This window comes from Hemibagrus wyckioides, linkage group LG10, assembly GCF_019097595.1.
Source record: "Hemibagrus wyckioides isolate EC202008001 linkage group LG10, SWU_Hwy_1.0, whole genome shotgun sequence".
NCBI classification, from domain to species: Eukaryota; Metazoa; Chordata; class Actinopteri; order Siluriformes; family Bagridae; genus Hemibagrus; species Hemibagrus wyckioides.
In genome coordinates this window covers 18,259,666-18,281,432 of record NC_080719.1, presented here as the reverse complement: position 1 = coordinate 18,281,432, position 21,767 = coordinate 18,259,666, and the positions used below count along the sequence as shown (strand labels likewise).

General features: G+C 39.6%; 1 protein-coding gene across 1 annotated transcript in view; it reads right to left on the bottom strand.

The window, feature by feature from the left end:
• grin3bb (glutamate receptor, ionotropic, N-methyl-D-aspartate 3Bb) overlaps window positions 1-20,798 on the bottom strand; it is a 58,680-nt gene extending 37,882 nt beyond the window's left edge. The window contains exon 1 of the mRNA XM_058400726.1: window positions 20,133-20,798. Within this exon, the coding sequence (XP_058256709.1) occupies window positions 20,133-20,591 (459 nt within the window). The 5' untranslated portion in view covers window positions 20,592-20,798. The remainder of the gene's footprint in view (window positions 1-20,132) is intronic.
• Between the last annotated feature and the right edge of the window lie 969 nt (window positions 20,799-21,767).

The following is a 21,767-nucleotide window of genomic DNA, read 5'->3' as shown; positions in this document are numbered from 1 at the left end:
ACATGTGTCACATCAGTCTTGCCAGTGCACTGACCCTTACTGAGACACTACCACACACTCCATATGTGTTGAGGGGAGTGAGAACACACTGAACCTGAGCTGGATTCTGCAAGGAAGACCAAATACCAGAGTAAACAGATTACTGGGATAGACTACCATGACCAAATGACCAGTCTGGAGATTATGTCAAAACAAAAAAAAATAACCTGCACACAGAAAGGAGACAGGTCTGTTTGCAGTGATTGCAGGATGGTGTGTAGCTGCACATATCCAATTACTGCAATTCTCCAGTCAAGGTATCACGCTCCTGCAAACAGTTTAAACAGCCTGTCTGGTGTGTGGCAGCTATTTACAGCAGTCATTTAAACAAGCCGATGGCTCTTTCTCGGTTCCCTTTTGGCGAATACAACAAAGAACAAATAAAACATAAAACAATCAAAACGGTAATGAGTCCTTGGACAGCATAATTAGTAGAGTAAATGGCAACAGCAGCACTGTATAGTCGAATACTTTTTATAACATTCTGTAATAAATCCATGCTCAGCTGAATTGTTCTGGGTTAAGAAAAGTTAAATCAAGATCTGTTGCTGTGAGGCTTCAGACATCCTAAAAGCCACAGGCAGCAGCAGGACTCATTAGTGCGGTCGACACTTCCTGTTTCCCATCACTGGAGTGCATCAGTGGTGAAAGCTGTCTGCACTTCGAATAGCAATGCCACAAAATGCACACAAACCGCACACGAACTGCACACCCAGCGACAAATGGGCTAGAAATTAGCACCTGAGCCACTCAGAGTTGATTCGAGCGAGCACAGGAAGGATTTTCATCTGAAATTCAGAAGTGTGACGCATTAAGTGCAATTCAGAATTGAGGTGAGATTCGATGTGGCATACCAAGTGAAGTCTGAAGAAAGCAGAAGTTACAGGCAAGTTACTTTCTGACGGTTTGACCGAAGAAATACAGCGTTTTTCTTGCGTCATATCAGTTCAAGTGAGGAGCAGCAGTAAATCCTGAACCAACAACTACACCACACACTAAACTACTAAATATCATCAATATTATTTACATAACTATGACACTATTAATGTATTATCATACTTTATAAAATTGTCCCTTCACAGGACTTTACAGGAGGACACTGGAGCACCGGCAAAGACACTGCTTATTAGACAATTTTTTATGGATAAATTTATAAATTAAATTAAGCTGGAAGCACAGTTAACAAGTGCTTGGTCAGCTTATCCTTTACATTCATTGGCACTTTTTCTATACAGGAGAGCACATTAAAAGACCAAAAATACTGATATATTGGTCTAATAAAATATTGGAATAAAAATTCGACAAACCAACTTAAAAGCTTGATAAAATTGCTGACATCACCTACAGTCGTTATGATGTCATGAGACTAATTTAGTATCTGTTCCTTCTTTCATTTGTGTATATGATTTACTGTAAGTGCCTGATGTAAAAATAAATAGATAATAATATTAATATTAATATTAATAAAGAAAATAAAACTACATGTTGGTGCCTGATCAAAGTAAATAAATAAATAAAACAAACAAACAAAAAAATATTATGTGCTTAGATCGAGTCCTATTTGGAAAAGAAACGCTAAAATAAAATGAACGGAAGACACATTAATCAATTCAACAAATATGCTGTGATTAATGTGATAATTACAAGCAGGATTCTTGACACAGCAATCTACTAGACTTGTATTAGAGGTTTATTTCCAAGCTGGTAATCTTCTCTTTCATATTTCATCGTATAAGCGTTTTGATTTGGAAAGTGTCTCTTGCTTTTTATGTAATTCCTATTACATTTGACACCAAAGGGGGAAAAAAGCTATTTAGGTCTTCAGTCTGCATTTTTTTTTTATCCATGATTTTTTTAATGGCTTAAATAAAGTCAAGTGTTTACAAGAAAACCTTGGAAGAGCGAAGAACATTCATGTCATTTGTGCAATTTGAATGATGCTCTCAGAACATCAGCTTTGAAGGTTGAACTTATAAATGCTGATGTGACCTTTTAATTTTTTATTTTATTTACATTAATTAATTCTTAATGAATTTTCGATGAAAGAATATAGAACATGTATTCTATATAGTCATTATAGAATATTTAACCTGAACTTTTATTAAATTTGAATTAGATTTGTGTATGTCAAGTCCATTCAAGAATATAATAATAATAATAATAATAATAATAATAATAATAATAATATTTTAATGGAAAGGGTAAAACATAACGCCATATACACATTATCACACAGATGGAAAAAAAAAACAGATGTTTACGAGTGACCTTGTGGCTCGTTCTATAAATTCGCCACTTTTTTATTACGGAATTCATCAGTGTTCTGATCAAATATGTGCAAAAATGTCTCTTTAATCCATCAAAGGCCTAAAAAGGACCATGCGTTTGAATCATGAAGGAGATGTTGATGAGTGTAAAAGATTAAGAATGAATAAATCAGCATTTCAACTTAAATGTGATATAGTATGATAAAGACAAACTTAAATGCTAATCAGAATTTGAGAGTGTTGTTTGTTGTCATCCTTCAGCTGCTCCCTGTTCTGGGTCACCACACCGGATCGTCCGATCCACGCATTAGATTTTTGGCACAGGTTTTTGCTGGATACCCTTCCTGATGCCATCCTACCATTTTATCCAGACTTTGGACACTCCCTGAGAGTTAACCCCTTCCCTGACCACCATGGAAATGGATCAGAAATTAAGAATAAAGGTTTTAAAGACACAGCAGGCTGACTGAACTCTCTCCACTATTATAAACATGATGAGAGAAGGGTATACTGTATAAGCGCACAGATTCAGATGATCTGCAGACATCTTGACTCTTTTTTTTTAATAAACTCGGATTTTTGCCATCTAAATCCCCTTGGCTTTGAAAGTATTGATTTTTGATCGAAGAGATTTCGTCGGACGGCAGCATTGCTTTAGTCTGCCTGTTAAAAAGCCATCACAAGTCGTCTCAGGGAGTTTTTCCTCACCATCGTCACCTCTGGCTTCTCATTTAAAATGTATGATTTATATCCTGAATTTATACATTAGTGTAAGGCTGCTTTGTGACAATATCCATTAAAATATCCAAAAAACCTGAATCCAATAAATGATCATTAGGATCATTACACAATGAACAACTCATGATTTTTCCATACATCGCACAGTAGACGGATTTCCTGATTCACGTATACTGATGTTATTTCCTAACAGATCACAATAATCACTCCAACACTCTCTGTTCATTCGTAAAGGACGCAGTGCTCCAACCTGCACCTGCTTCCTCCAGCACACCTGATTCAACACTCCAGGGTCTTGCTAATTAGCTGAATCAGTTGAATGAAGCGTGTTACAGCCGGGAAGCGTTGAAGTGAGCATTCTACGTATATCTCTGCCAGAATTATTAATATTCATTGGATGGGTTTATTCAACATTAATCAAAATGATACGAGCTCTGTCAACTCCGTCGCAGCGGAAGTGAAGAACAGGGAAACTCTGTGGGATACGGCGTCGTCAGCAGGTGTCAGAGGATTTCCTGTCACAGTGATAAATGACTGGGTAATAATTTATAGACTTAAAATGAAGAGCGAATATCTGGGAGTGCTGTATTACAACAATTACTGTAAACAACATTAGGGAAAAGTAATGAGAATTCAATCAGACAAACGCAGTGAGGATGTACTTAAGACAAACAAGTGAGAGAGATTTCTGACATACGAATTTGTCCGACGAATGAGTTAAAAATGCTGAAACGTTTGACTGGGAAAGTCTTCTCGTCAATATGCATACCATGTACAGTATAATATAATCAATTATTTGCAACCTTGACAATAATAATCAGTCCATCTAGGATTTATTTTGGGATTGTTGAGGCCAAAAATGCTCGAATTGTGTTTGCTTGCGCCTCTTTTTCAAAATCCGTGATGCAAATTGCAGAGATTTTTGTGCGTTTTTCGCAGAAATCTACTCAAATTGGTAAAACTGCAAGCACAAGATTCACGAAATGTGTGTTGTGATGGCATCACACGACGAGTCTCGGCTCAAATCTGCGGAAAATCTGTGATCACTTTGAAAAACTGTATTGCTTCATTTTGTGTTCATTTCTGTAACTGAAAAGTCACAAAATATATTTTTTAATATATTGTAGCTTTTCAACTAAAAACGAATGAATGAATGAAAAATGAATTCAAGACTTTAATTACTTTTGTGTTGTTGGGATTTCAGCATCATAAACAATGTAAGCACCACATTTTCCTGCCATGCTCCTCAGTGTGTTTAATGCCATTCACCAGTTTTATATTGATCTCTGGTCAAGCGCAGTAAGTTTACAAGCTCGAACCTAAATGACTTTCTAATGACCAGCTTGAGGAGTCTCTTAGGACAATGGCTGGAGGAATAAAATCCTGTGGTTCAGTCCTATGAGATTTTAATATCAGTTTAATGCACGGGACTACTCCATGCTGTGAATTTGATACACTTTGACTGAGCACAAACCTTTTAATAGCCTTAAACAGACATCAGACACAAGTCTGGCTTCAATACACTTCTTTTCCCTCCATCAAATTCAGCATTCATACCCACGCCGCTTTGATCCCACGTTCTTAATTACCCCTGTTAGTCTCCACTGTGTAGTGCTGCTTTTGTCGTAACAATTCCACCCTTGGCAGCTTTTTTGCTGTGCACACAGAGATTTATTTACAGCACGCACTTCATTTCTGCATAATCACATCAACACTTGGGCACAGTGGGAAAGCGTTACATACTGACGCTATTTACATTACCTTGGGTTTTTTTATTTGGCTTCCCTGATGAGAGCTCAGGGCTTTAGCGCTGCAGCAGAGCTCTCGATGGAGGTGCTCACTATAGAGCTCGGCTAATCACGAGTGCAGAAGGTCCCAAGTTAAATCCCAACTGACACGCTAATGACTAGCTTTGCCCCTCTGTTATGACAATGGCTGCAGGAATGAAATCCTTGGGCTCAGATGTTCCTCTACACAGGATGGATGGAGGCGAATTATTGCATGGCGTCAGTCCAGCATTCCTATTTCAAGGCAGATGTTGCTAGCATGGAGTAAAATACTAAGAGTGTAATGATGCAGAGTGTGGACATATTTACTGTTGTAATGATCCCTGAAGTAGACAACACAGAAAATTGCTCAGGGCAACACCGGTACATCACATTCTGTACAGCAGTTTGGGGAATCGTGTGCTATATGAATTCTATATACCTAACATCTTTCCTAAGTAAACAATGCCGCTGATTGGTTGCCATCTGTCGCTCTACTGCTGCCTCAAGAATTAAAGCCACTGTCAAAGTTAAAAACATACAGTTTGGCATCAATCTCTCCTAAAACCTTGATTTGCATTAAAGGAATAAACAACTCTGATACAAAAACATGTGGGTGAGGAGATCAAACAAAACATGCATGAGATGCAAATGTAACTCTAACTTTATATTTCTATTTGATTATAATTGTTGTGTACTTCCACAGTATCTTTGAACCTTCCTTGAAGAAAGCCAGATCAATTATGGTGTTTTTTTTTATTTATTCCCCACCACATAGAAGGCCTTAAGGATCTTTATTTCTATATTTTTCCATTTGTTCATTCGTCTGCTGTAGCTGGTTTTATTCTGGTCAAGGTCATGGTGGATCCACAGCCTGTTCCAGGAACCATGAAGAGGCTGAGACAGATGCAATGAAAGTTCCACAAACAATCCGAAACATAAGACAAATCTGAGGTCAAGAGAACGAGCACAAGCAACAAACCAGTAAAGACATATGGAATTACTTTCTGTGAGAGCTGTGCGCAAGTTTAATACATATGAATCAGAGAGATTCAACCTTGTCTGAATGTTACATGATGTGCCTTGGTCCAAATCTACAGATAATCTGGAGTTATTTTGATAAATTGCTTAATTTTGTGTTAATTTCTGTGATAACAAAATCAGGAAATACTTGAGATACTGAATAAGTGACAACAAGCAACTAAGCAAACAAACGACCCGGAAATACCTCTGTCTGTGTGTGAGTGTGTGTGATTGTGTACAGGTGAGGCTGATCAGAAGTCCGGCGACTGAATGAGGAAATGAGTTGCATTATGGGAAGTGGAGTCTGGTATGTAGGCCGCGGTGCATGCTGGGTATTGGAGCTTGTGGTTTTGTTAGACCTGATAAGAGATGGAAATGGGAATACACCATGAATGGGATGGGCACCATACACACACACACACACACACACACACACACACAAACTCAAATACTCATTCAGAGCTAGGTGCAATTTAGACATTTCTTTGGAAGCTGAAAGAAAAAACGGTCTCAAGAGGTGACCCAAAAAAGGAGAAAGGGCTTCTTCTTCTTTTTCTTCTTCCTGCAGGCAATTTGGACCCTCAACCAGACAATACCTCAAACCTGGACTTTTTCTGGACTCATTTACTCAGCATATTACACACTCTTTGGACCAGTCTACCTTCATAAACACATTATTATATTTTCCATATACTTTCTCCCAACATGCACCACAGCCTATAAACATGGCCACACTGCACTCTACTTCCCATTCACAGGTCTTCTGATTAGGCTCCCAATCACATGCAGACACACACACACACACACACACACAGTCACCCCTTTAAAATAGACTTACTCAGACATACACACTCATTGTCACCCTTTTAAAATAGACTTACACACATACACTCAGTCACCCCTTTAAAAAAGATTTACACACACTTACACACACTCAATCACTCGTAGTGACAATCCTAAGCCTTCGTTTAATCTTTATGATTTCTCAAACTGTGTTTCTGTACAGCAGCTTGTTGCCCATCTCCTCTCCTTGCCCAGTATCGTCTGACTTCTGCTTGCTTTATTGACCTTAATTGTGCCTTTCCATTTGAATTGTTAGCTAAAGTGTCATTAAAGCTGCCTCACCTGCAGTTGCATCTGTCTCAGTCTCTCAATCATGATAATAATATGCGGTTTTGTGTGAGAGCGTCCCTCAGCTCATTTGTGAAGGCCAATTATGCAATTCCCTTAAAATCCAATCAGAGCAGTTAAAATAGAAAAATTAAAAACTGATTTTGTTCCAACTTTTTCCCCCCCATGGTAAATTTGACATTTGCATGGAACCTCTCATTTTCCACAAAGCAAGATATTTTGGTGATTTTGTCAGGACTGCTCTGCATCTCCACAGAGTTTCTTTAGCTTATGACCTTGTCTCACGCTTCCTAATGTGGCGTGGTTGTTGCTTTATGAAAGCAGATATCAGCAGGTGATGTGGGGATGTGGTAGCTTAGTGGTTAGGGTGTTGGACTACTAGTCAGAAGGCTGTGGGTTTTAATCCCAGGTCCGCCAGTCGCTATGGATAAGAGCATGTGGCATTTACTAGTTTTATTATAACACGTGAGCAAGGCTGAAATATCATCACCATTCCCTAACCGTGTGCAGTCCTGGTTAGAGAAGGGTTTACCAGACCTGCAGTGTTAGAAAAGGTTGAAATAGGTGCAAATACAGAGAGAGATTATTGTGACAAACACAATGAAACAAATCCAAATAGTAAAGTTAAACCATTATCTGAAAAACAGGCGAAGGTCAGGTTAAGGGTCAGATGTTCAAAAAACATAAATAAATAAAAAGCTTCAAATTCCAGTAGGCAAAACCCAGATAAACACCACAAGAGCAAAAGGCTTGTTTACTTCACACTGAGTGTTTAAGTGTCCTATTTATGGTAACTGATATGATTAGGTGTGCATGATGAAGTCTGGTGACTGTGGAACCTGACAGAAGATGCATCTCAAATCAGATGCTTCTGTTCTATTCTACACAATTTTGTAGCGGAAATTGTGTGATTAGTGTTTTCACACCAAACAAGAAGAAGGAGTGCACTTGAAGAACAAAAACGAACCAAAAAAAGTTGCAGACACTGTTTCATGCTTTTTTTTTTAATGATGGCAGTTCAAGTATGTGAAAAGAATGTGAATGTTGGGTAACAAGTACTTGTTTGTTTGTTTGTTTGTTTGTTTGTCTTTATGCCATTTTGTGATTTTAATCTCCAGCACAAGGATTTTTAGGATACAGTGTTTTCCACATGACAGGTCAACACTCTCATCTCAGTTTCCCAGAACACACTACAGCCTACAAACATGGCCATCCCATACTACACTTCCCAAACTATCCCAAATGATGTGCTACACACTTACCGAAGTGTGGAATGTTGGACACTTCATGCACTCAGCATTAACAGATTTACTTACGTAGTTAAAGACACTGGCGCTGGATGAGAAAAAATTCCAAAATGGCCATTTGAGACTCTTTTAAACTTCATACATGAGACTCTACAGTACAAAGTGTGTAGCATGTCATTTTGGGACAGTTTGGGAAGTGTAGTATGGGGTGGCCATGTTTGTAGGCCGTGGTGTATTCTAGGAAGAGTGCTGACCTGTCATGTGGAAAACACTGTATCCTAAAAATCCTTGTGCTGGAGATGAAAATCACAAAATGGCATAAAAACAAATACTTGTTACCCAACATTCACATTCTTTTCACACACTTGAACTGCCATCGTACAAAAAAAACAAGTATGAAACAGTGTCTGTAACTTCATTCAGTTTTCTGAAATGCCCCCCCCCCATGAAATTAAAGGACAGCAGCCACTGAGCTCGCCGTGACACTGTAGTGACTCCTGGTTTGATTGAATGCAGGGATCAGCCCAAGCTCGGCACATTTGATTGCACAAAAGAGAGAATCAGTCACAACAGACAGTGCCCTTTTAACAAGTGACACCAGCTCTGAGTGAATGAGGAAGCAGCTCAGGTCAATATCTGATTCGGTGTTTGTCTTAATCAAAGCTCACTTCAAACAGATGAACGACAAGAAACAGCAGCTACTGCAGTGGCAAAGCAGAAATATAATCAGTCGAGAAAGCTGCCAAGATTCATAACTGTCAGGTTCAATGTGGGCTTGAGCATGAGTTTGGCTCTACATAGTAAACACTGGGCAAACAAAAGCGAGGAGTAATCTGGCATCTCAGCAAGATGAAATCAAGACAGATTGTATACATCAAGTTCAATTTGTTAGGAAGAGAAAGAACGAAGGGTGGGGGGGGATAAAAAATGTACAGTGAAGGGTAGAAGCTTTTAAAAGATTGACCATGGTGGATCAGAAATAAATAAATAAAATTAAGACAGATTTATTTAGTTCTAAGATGATTATGTGCCCTGTTTTGTGTTGAGGTTATTTTGTATTTTGTTGTTGTTCCTTTTGTTTTTTTTTTTGTGTGTGTGTGTGTGTGTGTGTTGGGGTTCATTTTATAGATTATTTTGGTCTTTTAGTTTTGCTTAGGGTCATTTTTGTTTTGTGTGTTTTCTTTTTAATGTTGTGTTTAATTGTGGGTTTTTCTGTGATGTGTTCGTCATTTAGTTTTTCGTTGGGGTTCATTTTGCTTTGTTTTTCCATTTTATTGTATGTCTGGGTTAATTAAATTTTGTGATTAATTTGCTTTGTGTTGGGGTTCATTTTGTTTCATTTCGGTTCAGAAAGAAAGATAGATGTGAATAAATGGATGAATGTATGAATGAATATAGAATGGAGGAAGCTTTAAAAGATTGGCCATGGCTGAGAAAAATGAGAACAGATTTATTCGGTTATAAGATGATTCTGCGTCCTGTTTGCCTTCCAAATCGTTCTTGTTTCTTATCAGTCATCCTCTATTATGCAAATGCAGCCTGTGTCCGTCTGCCAAATAATTGGTCTCCTGAGTGTGTGTCTTTGTGTTTGTGTGTCTGTGCATCTGGGTGTGTTTCTGGATGTGTATGTGAGTGTGTGTGCATCTACTTGTGTTTTGTGTTTCTTTGTGTGTGTGTGTGTGTGTGTGTGTATTAAATATAAATGATGCACAAATATCTATAGCCTCCTTTCTCTCTCTCTCTCTCTCTCTCTCTCTCTCTCTCTCTCTCTCACACACACACACACACTCTCTCTCTCTCTCACAGACACACACTATTGGTCAGTGCTGTCTATTAGCAGAAAGGTAGATTTAAGGCAGTTCAATGGACACTTATTCACACACTGCTCCACCCTTTATCTCGATGATAGTGAACACAGCAAGTACTAAAAATCCTCTCAGAGTGTAATGGCTACAGGACTAAAGGAGAAAAAAACAAAGATTCTCCTGAAAGAACTGACTCTCTAAACAAGAGGAGGTGCAGATGTGCTTGCCCTTCGCCAACACCCCCGGGGAGATTAAAAGTCCAGACTGCCCATGTCACTTTGAGGTCTTTTGGAAACGTGGAGTGGAAAAGCTGGCATTGTGAAAATGGTGATCACGACCTGAACAAGACGAGTGCAACATCAGTCCAGGCCAGCTAATCCCAGAGGTGGCATGGCAGTGCTGTGACAGACTCTGGCACGCTTACAGCCCGTCCAGAACCCATCAAGGATGTCGGCTGCCAGAAGACAGTCAGACGGGAAGACTGAATTAGCTCTGAAGCAGTACGCCAATACTCGCCATCCTGTCTCAGGCTTTTACATCCCACTGATGGCATCAGCTTGATTTTTTACTAGCACAGAGAGGTAATAAATACAGATTCAAAATGGCAAATGCATAGATACTGGACATGGTGGGTGATGTGGACATGGTCTGATGTGGACATGGTGATATGGGCATGGTGCGTGATGTGGACAGGGTGGGTGATGTGGGCATGGTGCGTGATGTGGACAGGGTGGGTGATGTGGGCATGGTGATGTGGGCATGGTGGGTGATGTGGGCATGGTGATGTGGGCATGGTGAGTGATGTGGACATGGTGCGTGATGTGGACAGGGTGGGTGATGTGGGCATGGTGATGTGGGCATGGTGAGTGATGTGGACATGGTGGGTGATGTGGGCATAGTGGGTGATGTGGGCATGGTGATGTGGGCATGGTGAGTGATGTGGACATGGTGATGTGGACATGGTGAGTGATGTGGACATGGTGGGTGATGTGGGCATAGTGGGTGATGTGGGCATGGTGATGTGGGCATGGTGGGTGATGTGGCCATGGTGAGTGATGTGGACATGGTGGGTGATGTGGGCATGGTGGGTGATGTGGACATGATGGGTGATGTGGGCATGGTGGGTGATGTGGACATGATGGGTGATGTGGACATGGTGATGTGGACATGATGGGTGATGTGGACATGGTGATGTGGACATGATGGGTGATGTGGCCATGGTGAGTGATGTGGACATGGTGGGTGATGTGGGCATGGTGATGTGGAGATGACGGGTGATGTGGACATGGTGATGTGGACATGATGGGTGATGTGGCCATGGTGAGTGATGTGGACATGGTGATGTGGACATGGTGGGCAATGTGGACATGGTGGGTAATGTGGACATTGTGATGTGGGCATGGTGGGTAATGTGGACATTGTGATGTGGGCATGGTGATATGGACATGGTGATATGGACATTGTGATATGGACATGGTGATATGGAAATTATGATATGGACATGGTGATTTGGGCATGGTGATATGGACATGGTGACATGGACATGGTGACATGGACATTGTGATGTGGACATGGTGATGTGGGCATGGTGATGTGGACATGGTGATGTGGGCATGGTGATGTGGACAAGGTGATGTGGACACCGTGCTGTCCAAGTAGCTAAAACTATCAGACATGGTGATGTGGGCATGGTGATGTGGACATGGTGATGTGGGCATGGTGGGCAATGTGGACATGGTGGGTAATGTGGACATTGTGATGTGGGCATGGTGGGTAATGTGGACATTGTGATGTGGGCATGGTGATATGGACATGGTGATATGGACATTGTGATATGGACATTATGATATGGACATGGTGATTTGGGCATGGTGATATGGACATGGTGATATGGACATTGTGATGTGGACATGGTGATGTGGGCATGGTGATGTGGACATGGTGATGTGGGCATGGTGATGTGGACATGGTGATGTGGACACCGTGCTGTCCAAGTAGCTAAAACTATCAGACATGGTGATGTGGGCATGGTGATGTGGGCATGGTGATGTGGACATGGTGATGTGGGCATGGTGATGTGGACATGGTGATGTGGGCATGGTGATGTGGACATGGTGATGTGGGCATGGTGATGTGGACACCGTGCTGTCCAAGTAGCTAAAACTATCAGTTGTTCTTAAAGAACACGTTTCTTTTCCTCTATATATCATACACTGCCAAGTCTTTTAACTTTATTTTCTAGTCTTTAGAGACATGTGATGGTTATTTATTTTGTTTAATCAGTGAATCTTGTGTGGAAAAAGTCAAGAGACCAGGCTCCGTAGTCAAGCACAATTACAGCTGATAAATCTGAGCACTCAGATGGTCGAGAGAAACATAATGCTTCGTAATGACCAATATCCCAATCTGACAAAGCCACATTATCTTAACAAAATCAAATCCCACAACACCACAATATTATTAATAATAATTAGGATTAGAACTGAAGCTGTGGTTCATTTTGTTTGCAGTGTTGACATTTTGTGTTATGGCATTGTTATTGTATTGGTTGAAATATATTGTGTTGTGGTCATTTTGTTTCATGTTGTGGTCATTTTGCTTTGTGTAGGGATCATTTTGTTATGTATTATAGCCTTTTTTTGTGTCTATCCTTTTAATTTTTGTCTATAATTTTGTTTTATGTTTACATTATTTGTGTTCATTATTTTGTTTTGTGTCTATTCATTTTGTGTTAAGCTTTTTTGTGTTTATTATTTTGTTTTATGTCTTTATTGTTGTTTTGTGTTTATGATTCTTTTTTCTCATCATTTTATTTTGTGTTTATAGTTTTTGTGCTTATTACTTTTTGTGTCACATTTTGTTTCGAGTTTATCTTTTTGTATTTATTATTTTGTTTATTGTTTATCATTTTGCAAAATTTTGTTTTGCATTTTTGTTTTTAGATGTTATCTTTTTTTTGTCCTTTTCTTTGTGTCACGATAATGTTGTTGTTGTGTGTAGTTATTTTGTTTTGAATTCTGGTCAAATTTGTTTGCCTTTATATTCATTTTGTTTTGCCTGTTATGTTTTTGTTTTGTGGGGTTATTTTTTTTGCATTTTGGTTAACTGTTAAATGTTTGGTCTTGTGTTTACTCTGTTGTGTTACGGTCAGTTTGTTTTTATGTTGTGGCGTACTTTGTTTTGTGTTGTGTTTTATTTTGTTTTGCATTTTGGTTCATCTTGTTTTGCCTTGTGTGCATTTGCGTTTGTGTTTTTATGCATTTTGCAGAGTTGTGCATTTCTCTGCCAGTGTAATGAAAATTCCATTTACTCCAAATGATCAGTTCTTCTATCAGTCATATTTCAATAATGAAAAACTTTTAAATTACAACTTAAACCTGTTAATTTCTGAAACATCATTGTCCTGTAGTCCTGCAGTGGTTCATCTTTTTCTGAAGTTTTATCAGATGCATGTGACTGCAGGCAAAAATAAACACAAAGTCAATATAGTTTCATCAGATGATTTGTTTTTGTAGCATGATGCCTTCCTTATCGAAACAGGGGAAGAATTTAATGACGTTTTCAATGATTCCACATTACGTTGGGGAACATAAAGTAAGGTTTATGTACAAATGTGAAAGGAAAAAGGCAGAAAATGTTTCCTTCTACTTGCTTCGTGAGGTTTTCGTTGCTCTCATTATCTGTAAGTGGGCATCCCAAGAGTGCCCATCCTTTTAAAGAGGAATGAATGTGAAAGCTATGCTAATTAATTCCTGTGTCTGGGATCAATAAAACAACAAATGAGAGTATTGATCTGAGACCTTTCATGTAGAGAGAGAAAACTTGAAACTCGGATTCATAACTAACAGGACGAGGCATCCTTCGGAGAGTGGTGAAGCAGAGGTCAGATCAATATGGCCGGCAAGCTGATGTCACTGTATATTGGGCTAATGGCTAATCATTGCTTCAGTGCCAACTAAAAAATGTGGCGGAACAAAATTCTAAAGGAAGAATAAAGAAAAAGTATGCTCTATCGCAAGACAAAATCTTATTTGTGAAGAAAGTGATTGTGTTGGATCTCGTTCCGTGCGATTTACTGGCTGAGAATAGCTTTTTATGGTCAGTCTTTCATCTCCATTGACCGAGATATTTAAGAAATGTGTGTTCGAATAGAAGAAAGGCACTGGCTTCAACCTGGACGGAAACATCAACCTTAATCAGCTGCCTGACTGTACACAAAATACACAAGTACAGCTTCAGCAAGAGCAGGATGTTCATGCAATCAGCTTTCTGTCAAAGTGAGATATCTCTCTGTGAAGCCTCCAGGCCAGAAAGCAATTCTTCCTATCGCTCTTCCACACCTGCGTGCCACTACGACTTATCTTTCACTGGTTTCTTCAATGTCCTTTTCTAGGTCTTCTTCAATTTTATACTTATTAGGGCTTTGCTCCTCAGGCCTTTACCAGCTTCTAGTCGGTAAGCAGCTGCCACATAGTCAGATGGGCACTTTCTGTAAGGTTTAGCATGATTGCATTACCTCCAGGATTAGATAGCACTGTGTCGAGGTCAGTGGTGAGAGTTCATTGCTGAGAGTTATCTGGGCTTGACCTGTCATGACAGCGTCTTTAGCAAATAAAGCTGAATAAAACAAAGTATGCCTGCCAGGGATGGCAAAAACCTATCTACTAATAAATTCACTGGTTTCCGCTCTGGGGATGTTGAGGAGTTCGGCTGTGGAAAAAAAAAGATGGTAAAAAGATGCAGACAGATAGTAAAAAGAAAAAAGCAGGCTAAATATATTTCTCAAAATATTTCTTAAAAGAAGCTAATTTTATAATCAAGACAGGAAAATACTTTTTTAAAATAAATTCCTCTTGCAGACAGGCATTCCCCTTCCTCTTGTTTAGGAAAAAGGAGTTCCTCACAGATTTATTACTTGTTGTGCTTTAAAGCTAAATAAATTTGGAATAAATCCCTGCAGTGTGGCATGGTGAACTCAGATGTGACCAACACTGTGCTGATACTGTGCTCAAGTCAGATCAGTGGCATGTACCAGCTCAAAGCGGCTGCTTGCGGTTACAGGTACAGTTACAGTTGGAGAAACTTCTAGACTCTGCTGTACACACTGCATCCTCCATCCATTATTAAGCTACAGTACACAGCTTTCTTCCCATGCTACATGCTCTCACTTCAAAATCAATGGTTTCTGCAGAACCAACAGCTCACCCAGAAGCGCTTTAAATATCGGCATGTTAAAAACGCAGATTTATTATTACATTGCATTTAATATATTATTTACAACTTTATGGGACTTTTAATCTATCAAACATTTGATATTTTGAACATTTGAATGTTTTAAACAATAAAAACAGTGAACCACCTGGGATTCCTGGGAAAAGTTGCTTTTGAAGAGGCTGAACTCAGTAGTTAGCTGCTCGCAGTCATCTGGTTAACGCTTACATCCATGAAGTGAAGTGACAAAGTTTTAGATAGAAGGTCATCTAAAGATTTTATGTTAAATACTGAATGTCAGGGCAGTATGGTGGCTTAGTGGTTAGCACTGTTGCCTCACAGAAAGAAGGGTTCGAACCCTAGGTTTGGCAGGGGCCTTTCTGTGTGGAGTTTGCGTGTTCTTCCCATGCTTGTGTGTCCAAAAACATGTACATTAGGTTGATTGGTGATTCTAAATTGCCCGTGTGTGTGGTTGTCTGTCTATATGTGTGGCCCTGTGATGGACTGGTGAACTGTCCAGGGTGTACCCCTGCTTTTCGCCCAATGTGTGCTTGGATAGGCTCCAGCAGATCCCCGTGACTCTAATTAGGAATAAAGCGGGTATAGAAAATAGATGGATGGATACTGAACATCATATTCAATCAACTAAATTTGCTAACAGAAAAATTAGCAAAAACAGAGCAAGGACAGAACCAACAGGAAGTGGTAGCTCAGTGGTTAAGGTCTGCTGCTTGGAAGGTTGTGAGCTCGACTCCCAAGCTGCCCCTGCTGCGCCCCTGAGCAAAGCTCTTAACCCTCAACTACTCACTTGTTCAAGTTGTTTAAGTGAAATAAATGTAAGTTGTTCTGGAAATTCTGGAAATGTCTGAGTGTTTATCATAGAAAGCTAACTATTTGAATAGAACGTCTGTTCTCCTAATTCACATAAATTCTGTGTTCTTTGTATTTTAATTATTGACATTGACATTCAAAATCTCAATACCGTAGCCAGTCAATTTTCAAATAATATGTTTTCAGTGAAAAACAAAAAGGCAAATGTAAATGTATTCTTATGAAAGTCATATTCTAATACTTTTGTCAGTGTCTAAGTTCGTTAACAGGGCAACCTAAAAAATCACTGAAGCCGGAAATGTAATTTGTAGCCTGTGTGCGGCTGTTAATTGAGGTGCAGCTTGAAATGTTCTTTGCTGTACAAATTGAACAGCCTAAAAATAGAGATGTCCTTAAACCAGTTGGAAAAATGATCGTTTAGTTAGTTACTCTTCCAGACTATTAGTCCACTACTAAAAATTACTTGTGCAACCTCTAAATCGTTATATTCCATGTTAGAGCGTGTGACCCAAACACACCCCCAACCCAAAATACCAATTTCATCTATGCTGTAGGAAGAATTTGTAATTAGGTCACTGAACTCATCCACCCCCAACCTACTTACATTAGTACCTGCTTCCATGCTTGGGGAACAAAATGAAAAGTTGATACCACCTTGTAGAAAGTGATGAAGTATGTGCACTGACATTCACAGAAAAGAAATTACTCTGAGAATGTACCGTCCTGAATAAACCGGACAGTATTGAGAGATAATTGGCTTTCATAGTTTTGATTAAATTCATTGATTTTTTTTTTCCCGCCGCATTCCTCCATGAACCATAAATATATGCCAAAAATATTCATTGACCTTCCGATTGGTAGCCTGTTATTCTGCAATATGAATAAAGATGACAAATCGATTAGGGAAGTGTATCTTAATTCTGCTCATGGAGTCTCCTTGAACTGCAGATCTGCAGAGTTTAACTTGATAGAATGTAATTATTATATACTCTACATGATATCCGGTTGTTTGTTAGGGGACAGGAAATAGCGAAATGTGCAGTAATGAAAAACATCCGATCTGAACAAAAAGAAAACTCAAAATCCAATCACTCAGAAATCCAATCAGCTTAGAAAAGTTGCCTGGATTCTCAAGGATTCTTCACATTCATCACATTTCTTTCATTTGAACTTGTCAGCAGGTACAAGCTCACATTCCTCCCTCTCCAAACTACTAGGACTTTAGATTTATCCCTGTACACTTCGGAAAAGGTTCCAAGTAGAATCCTCCAATATCGAATGAAGCCTTTTCCGATGTGTGGCCTGTTGTTCTTCAATATGAATAAAGATGACAAATCGATTAGGGAAGTGTTTCTTAATTCTGCTCATGGAGTCTCCTTGAACTGCAGAACTTTAGTGTTTAACTTGTAAGAACATAATCATTATACTGTCTAAACGTTATCAGGTTGTTTGTTGGGGACTTGGAAAGGAAGTAATATGTGCGGTGTGTACATCAGTATTGAAAAACACCCGATTTAGACAAAGAGTCCAATCACACTCTAAGGATTCTTCTCCTTCCTCACAATGGTTTGATTTGAACACGTCAGCAGGTACAAGCTCAAATTCCTCCTTCTCAGAACTACAACAAAGCTGGGACTTTAAGGGGCTACAGATTTAACCCTATACACTTCAGAAGAGTGGAATCCTTCAACATCGAAAAAAGATTTTTCTTTTCTGAGTACCTTCATAGTTTTTTTTTTCCCTTTATTTTTCATTTAGTAAGTGTATATATATATATATACCACTTCAATTTTAGATGTACTGTATATGCCACAAAAACGGCATGCACAACCTTGTCATCTAATACGATATTCTATATCTGTCTGAATTCCTGTGTCTGAACTGCTGACCAAAGCTAAGCCTACACAATACAAAGCGTGCTTTGAAAACTAGCTGCTGAAGCACTCGGACCGATCCGGAGCAAACACTGTTACAGCAAAAAAAATAAATAAAAAACTAGCACCATCTACAGTATAGGCAAGTAAAATAGCCCCATTTGCCCATATTGAATTCACATTCCTGCTACGATCCCAATGAGATTTATGGTTTGACCTTAATGCTGCTATGTCAGAGGAAACTACACACTCAGGGTCACTGCTTCAAGACAGTGTCAGAAGCAGTGTGTGCAGATTATATGTTTCTGAATCTGCATTGATTTTTGCTATTTAGAAAAACAATGAAGGAATCATAATACTCAAGTATTATAAAGCTATGTAAGAAATCACCAGAAAAAATGTTTTTCCAAATCCCAAAAGATTACCATTCAGTATTGTTTTCAGACTTATTTGTAATTTAATACTATATGTGTATAAATATGCAGAGACATATAAAAAATAAACAAATTTGCACATATTGCATATTGTGCATGACAGGTTTATGCTTGGGTTGCCTCGGAACATGGTGCGTTTTTCATTTCTTGTGTTTTGATACAGCTTGTCCTTAACCTTTGCACACCAAGGTCATGGGTTCTCGAGGCATCCCTCTGGGAGAACCCTTATAGGTACTGTGTAGATTTCTACAACATACTGTTTCCCTGTTACACTGGGCCCATTGTACAACCATTGCTGGACACTAAGAACCCTTAATTATCCAGTGGACCATTAAAGAACCCAAAGCAGCTCTTTCTTTTTTCTAAGAGTAGTAAAAGGACTGTTAAAATAATTAATTTGTGCACTAACGAAAGATGGAGCTTTAGCCTGTGATTGCAATTAAGAAATACTGACTTTTATAGACAATAAAACAAAGATTTTGGCTTTACATCAAGGTTTGGCATGTTAACTTTGACATGTTGCTGCATTCCATGGAAAAATTCTCAAACCGGGACCAGCAATGAGAAATACATCAGCATCATGTGACAGTCTTGTTTATTTAGCGTATACACTGTAACTGATCAATAAGATTCTGTGGTGTATTAGCACACTCTACATGAAGCGGTATATCCATGCAGTCAGAAGCACTACAGCATCTCCAGGCACTTGTACAGTGAGCAGGGGCTTTTCTCACACCACGTCTTCATTATGATCACAGATCGTCCTGTGACAACATGAGGAAAGCCCTTTCAGAAGCTCTGAATTGAAAGGATTTCGCATTTTCATTCTGCAGTGTAGTTTGAAGCTGCTGAACTATTCAGAAACACGGAGATCGACTCCAAAGTGTTTTTATTGAGAAGGATAAAAGAAATAAATCAATGCGTTGATTAAGCAGTCTGTTGTTTGTTGGTTTGTTTGTGTTAGTGAATTAAAAACAATTGAAAAGTGATTTTAATGAGTGGATATTAAAAAAAAATAAATAAATGTGGGTCCTTTGCCTAGCTGTAAGATTTACAGTGTGTGAGATTCTCCCCCTTTTAATTTCTTTAAGTACCTTGTGATGTAAGTGGTTTTGTGCTGGTGAGGCATGCCAGTTCCTGCAGCACACAATACAGCCAATACAGGTGCAAAACATACAGGACACTTCACTTAACTGGAAGAAATGATATTAGTCTGCTGGGTCAGTAGAGCAGGGCCAATTGAGAACAAGTCAAGGACAAGACCATGCAGATCTATGCAAATCAACTACATAAACAGCAGTCTAAAAATAGATTGATGTCGTCGAGCTTTTCCACTGATCATCATCAGAACTTCTTACTGGTTAATGCAACACTATTAATGCGCACACTAACTGATACTGATGCATATGCAGAATGTCTTTTCGACCGACATAACAGCTGGATGATGGATGCACAGCTGCTGGCCCGATATGTACAGGCTAATCTCATTAAGTGAAATACAGACCGCTCTGTTTACGGAAGTAGAATATTTGGGTCGAAACGCGCGCGCCCGGCAACAGTTGGCTGCAACTGCGCGCGAAAACAGCAAAAAAAATGACCAGTGTTTAAGAAAAACTTAGACTGTTATCTCCCAGGACACGGATTATACAAGGTAAAAGGTAATTCAGAAATGTACGCGTAATTAAACAGGTTTTTTTGCGCCTGCAAAACATATCCATGTCCTCATTACGCATTAGGAAAATTGGGAAACGCATGAAACACTTTACCTCCGTTTGGAGCGGCTCTCCATGCTCGATAATGCTCACGAAGGGGATTTCCAAAAACGACGACATAAATTCCACCTGCACGAGTTCGTCTTTGCTTTGGGGGAAAGCGAGCACCGCTGAGACCCCCTGCACCACTATGGACTGGCACAAGCACCGGAAAAGCGACTCCGGGTCACCGTCGGCCGGCTCGCGCGCTACCACGTCCAGACTCAGGTTGTAGGGCAGGATGTGGTTTCCGCTCTCGGCCATGGCGCTGAGCGCGCGGTCCAGAGCGGCTCGCACCCGCGTTGGCCGGCGGGAAGGCAGGAGCACGCCGAGGCGCACGGTGTGACCGACCTGGGCGAGCACGCGGCACGGCTGCGGGTGCGAGTGAACCGGCACGATCATGCACTGGAGCATCACCTGGTACAATCCGAAGTAGAAAAAGTACGCCAAGACCCCGGGGCAGATCAAATTCATCCTGCTTCGCTCTCACGCGCAATGAGGCATGATCAAAAGATTGCATTGCTTGCCTCGTGTTGCGTTCCCTGTCTCTCTTTTTCCTTTTTTTTCTTAATAAATCCTTTAATGCCTTTATTTTCAAGGAAAGGAATCTGCGGTGCTGGATGGAGTTGCGGCACGAATGTGTGAGATGCTACGGCTCAGGAAAAGAAGGAGGGAGGAGGGAGAGCGATGGGAAGGCGGAGAAGTCTCTCCAGACAGACACGGGACAGACAACGAGTTAGCAAAAAAAAAAGAAAAAAAAATCCAAAATCAGACTGATCTTTTTTTGTGACATTAGTCAATTTGCAATCCAACAGCCTGTTCACACTGCAGTTTGTTATTTGCCACTGGTGCAGCCTAGTGAACTTTAAATCAAATCTTATCCGGTGCTCAAGAAGCAGTGAGGGTGCAAAAGTGAAAAAAAAGAAAAGAAATAAAAGAAATATAAGGCTAGTTATATCAGGAGAAAATCACATCTTATTAAAATCACATATTTCTAATAAATAATAAACATAGTCATTATAATTGATGAGAAAAATCTGATCATTCTTGCTGTCCACATGTGCCATGAGAAAGAGGCTCGTTTCAGAGATAAAAAGCTGAAGGAATCCTCAGGGACATGAAGGCGCCTGGCGAGACTGCGCATCACCGGGTGACGACAGCAAAACACTGCAACTAACGACGGGCCTCCGACTCCACTGAGTCGATTCTTTCTGTCCGAGTTAAATGACTCGAACAGTTTTGTTTGCTTCGCCATTCAGAACACTTCTTCGTAGGCTTTGTTTCCATCTAAACCTTTACAGTAATCAACCAGAGTTTCATATATATTTAAAGTGTTTATTAACCATAATATAAAACAGAGGAAATGTTATGGTCAAAAATATTCCATACATTTGTACTTTTGTCCCAGTTCCATGACACATTAAAAAAGCAAAAACAGTCCATTGTCAGTATATATATATATACAGCTCTGGAAGATGGATGGTCACAAACCATCAAGCAAAGCTGGAAAAAGAGTGGTATAAAGTTCCCCAACAGCAGTGTGAAAAACTCATGGAGAGCATGGAGCCAAAACGCATACAAATCGGGGTTATTCCACCAAATACTGATTTCTTAATGTTATTTAGCAAAAGCATTAACACAATTTGTTTA